A 9,982-nucleotide genomic window follows, 5' to 3' on the forward strand; every position below is an offset into this window, starting at 1 on the left:
AGCAGAAGGGAAAGACACCATGGTTTAGCTTCAGTCAACAAAAGGAGTAGACAGACATACACATTGTAATGCTCTTTCTCAAATTCATTCTAACAAAGAGATAGAATCCTAGTTTATAAATCTAAAAAAAAGGGGAGGGCACCTGGGTGGCTCAGTCGGTTAAGCATCCAACTCTTAATAATGGCTCGGGTCGTGATCTCATGGTAGTGGGATGGAGCTGCACATGCTGAGCAGAAGCCTGCTTTGGATTCTCTCTCTCCCTCTCTGCCCCTCCCCCACGTACAAGTGCACGCGTGCTCTCTCTCAAAATAAGTAAGCTTAAAAAAAATCTGATGATAGTTCTGACATGTGTTTTTGCATGTTATAATACCATTTGTGTTGACATTTTTCAGTTTACTTCAATAATGCTGTAGTAAAATGGTGTTTATATTCAGTTAACGTTTAGTTAAAGCCTTGTAAGTATTTTCACATTCATTAGCTCTTTTGTTTTTAATCATCAAAATAAAATACCATATGAGATACAGGTATTATGACCTGCAATGTAGTTGAAGACAAATGAGGCTCAAAGAGGTTTGCACATTGTCCAAAGGTCAAGCCTGTTCTCTTTCCACGAGGCCGCCTTCCATTTGCATTGTCTCATTCGATCTTCACGATCTTCACAGCAGTCTTAAGAGACAGGTGGAACGGGTTTCATCATTTCTTAGATTGGAGAAAACAAACTCAGAGGAAGAGTCCTTTCTTGGCAGTTATCACATGGCTAGTGTTCAGAACATGCCTGCTACTATGAAGCTACACTGCTGGACATTTAACAGGTCTCCTGTAATTCTTACTCCCCCGTGGGATAGGTATTGTTATTCTCATTATATTCCCCAATAAGTGGACGAGTTGGAACTTGAACCTAGAACTGTCTGTAAGCAACACTGGGTTTTTTTTTTGTTTTGTTTTTGTTTTTGTTTTTTGGTGTGGTTTTTTTTGTTTTGTTTTTTGTTTTTTGTTTTTTGGTTTTTTTTTTTTTTTTTTTTGCTGCGTCATATTACAGAGCTTGCTTGACTCCTTTTTATTGCCATTAAGAGCCTATATTTTAGAAGTACACAGTGGTAAATTAAGCTTGAAAATCAGCTTTTTGTATTTTTAGGACAGGTGTTTTCTCTGTGCAGTGTGATTCAAAATAAAAGTGGACCAAACTTAAGTTTAGTTCAAAGTATATTCTGTTTTTGTATATATTCAGCTGTTTTAAAATAATTCTCTTGCTCTTTAATGGGCATAACTTATTTAGGAAAGTACTTGTTTAGCGTTTAGCAAATCAGTGTATTGGTTGTGAATTTTGGTTTATTGTTGATTTGTGACAGAGAGGGGCATAGGAAAGTTACCTTGATTTGAAGATTGGGGAACAATTCGGTAACCTAACAATTACTTAGGTTGACTTGTGTGACTTTTGGCAGCTTGTTACATACCTAATTTTATATAATACCCAACCCTAGCTAGCCTTTTAAAGTAAGTTAAGAACAAAAGGCCCAAGAAAGCTAAATCTATTGAATATTGAGTTTATGTTCCATTTGTATATTTTACCCTTCAGAGTTTGGGTTCCATTTTATTTTACTTACATTTTCTTGGAGAAGGCACCAAATGTCTATTTCCAAAAATATTCCCAAGAATACACATTTTCCCTTAAAAGTCATCAGAAGAGTCACAAGTTCCATCTACCCACTTCTAAAGAACTAGTCTTAATATTAAATTGTTTCTAACAGTGCAGATGAAAAGTAGCTATATGCTTAGTCAATTCTCCGTTATATTTAAAGAAAGCATTGATGCAGTAATTGTCAGTGGCACTGAGGCAGAGGAAGCCAGTAATTTCAAGCTGAATGAGAGTGAGTGTCTAAAAAGGATAAAAGCATAGGCTGACCATGGACTTTGAGTTTTAGTCACTTTAATAAAGGTCATTCCTATGTTTTTATTTACATATTTGTCTCATAGTGAAAATGGCAATTTCCCTAAGTATCATCTCTAGTTCCTCTTAGGATATTTGAGTACAGTAATAGCTCACGGATCTATAATCTAGAATATTAATGTTAACTTCTTCTCTTAAGTCCATTAGAGATAAATTTATATCTGAAAGTATTTATTAATAAACCTTGTGAGTCCCTGTTTTTCATTCTTTGAGTAATTGCTTCTTACTAATGTTGTGAATTTTTTTAATTCTTGATTTTTCTAGGGATTATTTCACATTTCAGCTGCTTTTGTTTTCTACTGCTATCATTGAGGGTTCAAGAACAAAAAATAAGTCTTCAGGTAAAATGCCTGATCCATAATAGTGCTTGGCATTGTATTTTGCTGAAAAGGTCATATAGCTGTTTGGATGCTTGATCTGAAAATACAGTTGTGATGACTATGAAATTTCCGCATGGAGTTTTCTTGGCTGCCTCTAACAGAGTTGGTCTCACTTGTTCGTTCGTTCATTCTTTCTTTTCTTTCTCTCTTTCTTCCTCTCTTTTTCTCTCTCTCTCTCAATTTTCAAAAGGGTTTTGGCTGTCTGCTTTTTTTCGTGTTGTCTTGATCTGCAATAACTATGGCTATGTGCTTGTATCTGCTAAATATTTTAATTTTGCATTTTTGGCTGCTTGAAATTTAAGTAATGTTGGGCGATGCAAATTAAGAGCTTGAGGCTATAAGTGAAAGAGTAATCTACAGAAGTTTTTAATTAGCTTATAAATGTGTGTTCTTTACCTATTATATATTTTCAGGTTTGGTATTTTACTAACATTAAAATTTAAAATTTAGTTTCTCAGTTGCACTGACCACATTTCAAGTGCTACTTTCAGGCCATATGTGGCTAGTAGCTACCAGACAGCACAGATAAAGGACTATTTCTGTCATCATAGAAAGTTCTAATTGGACAGGACTATTTTCCTGTCCAATAGAAGCAAATAAGCAGTAAATTGTAAGCTCATTTCTGATGATGATACCAGTTTTTAGAGCAGTTTGATAACTCCAGAAGCTAAAGCATGTGATCAGTCTTGAGCATGCATCCTCTAAGTTAATGTGCCATCTCGATCTTGAGTATTTCATACTTAAAGTTGTCTGAAATAGTTCATTTGCTTCACTATTCTATTTTAAAGTGAAATTACTTCTTGTAACAAAATTCATGTAGTAAACAGCCCACTGACTTAGCCTAATTTTGAGTCCTGACCCCAGAACTTACTTAGGTTAGTAACTTCTGGTAAGTTACTTCTTTGAGCCTCAATTTCCATATCTATAAAGTGAAGGTAACATTAGTTACCTCATAGGATTAATAAATATTAACTATATGTAAAGATATGTCACAGAGGGGACATTTATACTACTTTTAAATATAGAATGAAGCCAAAACATTTAAAAATTAAGTGATGTTGCTTGCATGAATTTGTGTTCCAAGCCTTGAAATTTATAATAGGTCTCTGGAAATGGTTAGGTCGAGTATCCTATAGAAGTTTCTGGTGGCCATGGGATTCTTTATGACATCATGTAAAGTCAAAACAACTAGAATACCAGAGTGAGGAGAAAAAGAGAAAAGTGAGCCACTTTGTTTTTGGAGAAGTTCATAAAGTATTTTCTGATAACAATGGCAATAAAAATGAATTTTTTGTATAATGTTTTCATAACTTACAAAGTTTTTCACATAATTCTTCAAAATTTCATGTCCATACTATTTTAGGTACCTTTATTGTATTAATATTAGGGGAAAAAAAGAATAAAAGGAAAACTCAAAGATGGCCAATATTTTGGAGCTTATATAGCTAACTGTGAGGATGGAAATTCATATTAAGTTTTCAACTTTAAATCTCATACTCTTTCTTCTTCAGCATGCGTGTTCCAATATTAGCAGTTGTGTTTCTGAGGCAGGGGTGTATTTCAGAATCTCTAGGGATGGAGCCCGGGTATATGTAATTTATTTTCTCCTGTGTTGAGACAGAATGCATACCCAAGTGATTCTGGTGCCCACTTCTGGTTAGAAATCATTGGTCTCTTCCTGGCTGAATTCTTCTTTCCTGTATCAGTACACCTAAATTAATGCTTGCATCATATGAATAAGACAGAAGAATTAGCGTGATAAGCAATACACTGATTTAACTTTCAGTGTTCCAAATGTTTAAGTAGGACACCAGCAACGATTGAAAAAGCAACACAGATTTACTTTCCTCTTCACTATCTTTAGTGCTTGTCCATTTGTCAGTGCTTGTGGAGAGCGGGAATCCAGACTAGCTCGCTGTGAAGTGAAATCTATTAGTGTTCCCTCCCCTGATAAGAACTTTGGCTAGTTAGTAGCCTGCCCTCAATGTATTACAGTTGTAAACTGTTGACTCCTTATTGCTTATAGGAGGAAAACATTTAAGAATGTTTTCAATTGACTGGCTAAAGATTTTTATCAGTCTTTTCCCAGCTGCTTGAAGATGCTTCAGTATCCTGGATTTAGTGGTTTTTCCCAGCCGTATATAACTCTGAATGTTTCACAGCTTTTCCTTTGAATGAGAGGACAGTGTCATAATGGAGAGGGAAAAGGGAATATTCTAGTAAACTCCCACGTAGGCAAAAATAAATCATGTTGCATAGTGAATTTTAAAAATGAAAGACATTTTCGAACATAAAAACACAGATTTTTATGGGAAGTGGCATTTTCAAATTTGAAAATTAAGCATTTGCTATTTGAGACCATAAATAAAGTTTTTCAGTGAGTGAACTGTGTTTTGACTCAGAGTTGCTTATCAAAATGCAGTTGGATGGTGGCATTGTTAACGTTAGCTTTTAACGTTTTCTGAGTAGAGATCATTTCACTAGAAGCTATTTACAGTGGATATTGGCTGCTTCTGTATTGAAATTTGCTTGGGATGTTCTTGTATATAGGTGTACCTTTCTTAGCGTAGAAAATGAAGTTCTGATTATTTTTCATGACTGGGGCTTAGGGAGCTTATGATTAAATGGCTGACTTTAATATGGCAGTTTAGATTAAACTGAAATGATTTTCTTAACTTATTACCTGCAAAGCATAACATTATATTCTTTAAATAAATACCATTATGTTAATTATATGCAGATTATATTTGTTTGTGTTGTACTGTAAATAAATTCACTTAAAAACAGGATGAAACCAAGGCCTTCAAGGTATTAAAATTTTTTCAACTCAAAGATTGATTTTTAAAAACCTATTGTAAGAATTGAGACTTGGTCGTAAGTCACCATAAAAGTACTGTTAAGACAGCTATTTTTCTGTGAACAATGCATTCAGAAGCTTGTACTTGATGGATTTCGAGTTCTTTTCACTTGGTATTGACAATCTGTTACCTAGTAGTGTATGGCAAAAATAAGGCAATACTTTTTCTTTATTTTTTAAAAGCTGGCCTGTCTTATTTTCTTAATTTAAGATAATTGAGATTATACGGTTCATATTTACTTAAATCTAGATGCAGTGTTAATGTATTCCAAAAGGTAGAAAACATGATACCATATTTCACCAATTCTAAGACACACTTCCTTTTCTTACTTTAACTGCCCTGGAAAATAAGACGTATCTTAAAATTGGTTTGTGTCGTTTTAATGGTGGTATTTTTTTTCTTACTTGCTCATGTGTAAACGAATGGTACATGTTATAATCATTGATGTTTTAGGCTTGGTAAAAAGTGATCACTGATGTTTTGAAGTTTGTTGTAGAACTTAGACTCATTGTTACGATGCCGTATGTCTTTGTAGTGGAAGAAATCTATGCTGTGACTATACCATATTATGTGGAGTTACAGACCTTTACTAAGATCTCTTCCTGTTTCCTTCACATCCATTCATTGCTATCACCCTAGTGTCAAATGGCACAACTAAAACAATTTAGTAGTGAGTTTGGTGTACTTTATTCAAGAGAGAACGATGCATGGATTGAGGGAGTATGGTACATCACAAGCACTGCCCAAGGTATTTTCTTACAGGATGTTGGAGGAGACAGCACTGAAACAGGGCACGACTGGCTAACAGGGTCCTCTTGCCTAGGGTAATGTAAGCTAGCTAAAGCCAAGTTGGAAGACTGTGACTGGTGTTAAGTTGCCTTGACAGTGAGGTGTTTTCCATAAGTGCAGGATGATGTAGGTTTAGATTTGTGACATGGGTGGGGCCAACCGGAGTGGCCTCATTTTGTGTGTCCCAGTGTACCGATTAACAGTCACTAGTTAGGTTTTTTACATCACACTGGTTTCCTATCTGTGGAAAGCCAGCCAGAACAATAACAGCAAAATGGAGATCAAGAAAAGGAGGAAAGACTTGGGGTCAGGGTTGGGGTGTGTAGAGTGGAGGTAGGGATGGGACCTCCAGGGTGAAGAAGAGAAAAATGGGGATAGCACATTAGGGCGCGTGTTAATGAGCAAGCAGCATTTTCTGTTTATCCAGCTTGACTTATCCTGGTCAAATCTCTGGTTGTGATATATTAGCTTGTGAACTACCCAGCAGTTAGCTAAAATCATCTCAGTCGTATCCCCTAGATTCTTCTTGCCAAGGCCTTTTTCTCTTACCCCCTCCAGCTTTAGGGGTAAATTATCTGCTGGTATAGACCCAATAAAGGCTGTGTTTCCTTCTAATGTGCTGTCTCAAAATGAATGACTAAATGGGGAACTACTTCTTATGGAAATGAATTTTTCTACAAGGAATGACTACAGATATATATATGCACAATTACATTCGCTGTTTTTTTATAAGAGGTATGAGACTACCAAACAAATACTTGATTTTAGGAACTTTCCTACCTTGCTCTGTCGTTTAGCATTTAGAGATTGGTGTAGTCTTTTCTCTTTATCCTATTTTATTTTCATTTCTAAACACAGTGATTTGTTTCTTTGTGGTGTAAATGTATATTGCGTGTTCCTGCTTTACCTTTCCATCCTCTGCACTTGCTGGGTACACATTCTCCTGCGTTGAGCAGCCTCTCCATACTCTTCAGTAATGGTGGTTTCAGTTCTTCCTCACTTAAAAAGAGTTACAAAGAATTATCTGGCTAACATACTCTATTTTATGCAAGATCCTTTGAAAAATTAAGCTTTAACATTAATAAAATACTTACATTTCCAGTATAAAACCTAAATTGAGGGTAACTTTTTTTCCAAAAGGAATTTTTGCTTTGTAAAGGGCTTTATTTACCGGTTGGGTGTTTTAAACATTCTGCAGGGCCCTCTGGAAGCCACGCTAATTGCTGCCTGGTGTAGGCCTTGCATTGTCCCAGAAAAGGATTAAGAAGAATTGTTGCATGCCTGAATCCTCAGGTTTCCAAAAGTACCTTTTGGAATCTTTGGATCTTCTTGAGTTAAGCAGACCTTTTAAAAGAAGTACCATATGCAGGGTGATTTCTTTAACTTAATCCAATTTTGCTATTTTAGAATTTTATAAGACACTCTTTTTTTTTTTTTTTTTGAAAGAGACAAGGACAGCGTGAGTGGGGGAGGGGCAGAGAGGGAAAGAGAGAGAATCCCAAGCAGGCTCTGCACTGTCAGCACAGAGCCCGATGCGGAGCTCAGACTCCTGAAATCATGAGATCATAACCTGAGCCGAAACCAATAGTTGGACGCTTCACCGACTGAGCCACCCAAGTGCCCTGTTATTTTAGAATTTTAAAAATTATAATAGTAGTTTCATGTCTCTTCAGCCACATTATGCTCTAAGGTTTTTTGAACTATCTTAGGCAATAATTAATAATGATTAGTAAGAGAAGGAAAATGGATTCCAAATTGCAAATAACTGACTTGATGATAAAGTTTTATAGCAAAATCCTTTGCAAGTTAGAGGACTCTGTACTGTTCTTGCTTACTGAAATGCCTCAATGAAATGTAAATGGAAATAAGAGATGCCGTCTATAGGTAAAGGTAAATATTATTCACTGACTTATGAATAATGTGTCAAATATGGTTGCCAAGTTTTATGTATTTCAGACAAAATATGGCAGTCACCACTCTATAACGTTCCCATAATTCTTCTTTCAGTTTTATTGTCCTGAATTCATTTTTCTCTCTCCTCAGAGGATGTACTGAGTAAAGATGCTGGGGAATGTGCAATATGCCTTGAAGAATTGCAGCAGGGAGATACTATAGCACGACTGCCTTGTCTATGCATATATCATAAAGGGTAAGTTTATTTTTATGTTGACCAAATTGATAGTAAAAAGATGCTTCTCGAAGTTTCAAACGTTGTTAGTGCTGAAAAGTTTTCTTCTTAATTGAAACCCCCACCCATTTCTTAAAAAATAACAGCCTTTGTTTCCTGCTAAAACTAAGATTTGAGCCCAAATATGTTTGTATTAAAAAATCTACCATTTGTTAAACGTTTACTGTTACCCAGGCATTGAGCCCATGTATACCTTGTAATAATCTCATGTTAAAATCGAGGGAATAAGCCAAGGGACCATAGGAAATCTCCCCAATGCCATGGCTAGTAAATGGAAGAGCTGAGATTTTAGCCATGCCTATTTGACTCCCAACACCCATCTGGATTCTCATAAAAGATTCTTGGTTTCAGAGCAACACAGGCAAATTGGGGGTAGAAAATTATTTAAAGCAAACACAAAAATCTAGAAAACTATAACTTTCGAACAATAAAAGGAATAAGGTAGAATTTTATTTAAAGGTAGGGGGTGGAGAAAAGCATAGAGAGCACAATAAATTATACAAAATAAAGAGACAAGAATAAATGTACTATCAGCATAATTCTAAATGAAACAAACTCACCAGTGGAAAAGAGATTGAAAGATCAGGATATGCTGTTGATGAGTAACACTTAAATATAAGGATATAGAAAAATATGAAAGTGAGGGGATACAAAACTGTATCCAGGCAAGTATTAACTACAGGAAAACTGACAAAGCTAGAATAATAGACAAAATAAATTTTGGCAAAAATATTATCAGTATGATATGATAAAAGTATATATAAAATTCAGTTTTTGGTGAACCTAAGAACAGAGTCTCAAGGTAAAATATTTATAGAACTGTCAGAAAAGAATTGACAAATATGTCATGATAATGGGAGATTTCAATACAGTTCTCGTTGTGTCAAGCAGACACAAAATGAGTCAAAACCTAGAAGAATGTAGCAACAGAGTTAACAGGTTTGTCTGATGGATGTGTGTGTATCTGCACCCAGAAATTAGCATCTTTACTTTTCAGGCACTCATTACATATGCAGAAATTGATGGCATACTAGGCCATAAAGCAAGTTTGGCAAACTATGAAAAATTATACCATACAGAAAGCGGTTCTTTGGCCACTCTTAGATGTCAGTAATAAAAGATGAATTATCTTCACACATACTTTTAAGTAACTTGTGGATTAAAGAAGAAATCATAATGGAACTTAGAAACACTTGGAACTGGATAATAATGAAAAGTCTTGCCATTTTTCTAGAGTGATCCATGGAGAGCTTGTGTTAGAGTGGGGAAAAAAGACTGGAAATCATTAAACCCAATTCTTCCTTAAGAATTTAGAAAAATGAATTAACACTGAATAGAACAAGAAAATAATAAAGGTTAGAGAAGGAAAAAAAGGAAAAAAAAATATACACTAGAGGCCAGCAAAGCCAAAAGTTTGTTTTTTGAAGACTAATGAAATAGATAAGCCTCTGGCAGGATCATCTCTAGGAGGAAAAAATGAACAATATAGGAATGACACATCAGACATAGTAGAAATAAAAAACAAATGGAAAAATCTGTGAGAAATTTATTTACTCTTCGATTTAAAGAAAACAGTTTCCTTAAGAACATTATTTTATATATTATTCATTATATATTATGTAATATATAAGTATATTTATTATGTTACTAACTATATATCTCAATATATAGTAATTACCAAGATATTTCAAAAAGAAACAGAACACGTGAATTGACTATAATAACTATTATAAGTAATTATTAAGAAAAACTTTTTAAAAAACAACAAATATTAAAAAATAAAACCCCAAAACCTAAAAAGAGGCCTACAAAATTGGTC

General features: G+C 34.8%; 1 protein-coding gene across 4 annotated transcripts in view; it reads left to right on the forward strand.

The window, feature by feature from the left end:
- The window catches only part of ZNRF2 (zinc and ring finger 2), a 100,953-nt gene that overhangs the window by 77,377 nt on the left and 13,594 nt on the right, over window positions 1–9,982 (forward strand). For 3 of the 4 annotated variants that reach the window (XM_023250466.2, XR_006594346.1, XR_006594347.1), the window contains exon 3: window positions 8,019–8,124. In XM_023250466.2, the coding sequence (XP_023106234.2) occupies window positions 8,019–8,124 (106 nt within the window). Of the gene's footprint in view, window positions 1–2,212; window positions 7,462–8,018; window positions 8,125–9,982 lie in introns of those variants that run through there. The other variant, XM_023250467.2, reaches the window with a different exon arrangement.

The sequence above is a fragment of the Felis catus genome, chromosome A2 (genome assembly GCF_018350175.1).
Source record: "Felis catus isolate Fca126 chromosome A2, F.catus_Fca126_mat1.0, whole genome shotgun sequence".
NCBI classification, from domain to species: domain Eukaryota; kingdom Metazoa; phylum Chordata; class Mammalia; order Carnivora; family Felidae; genus Felis; species Felis catus.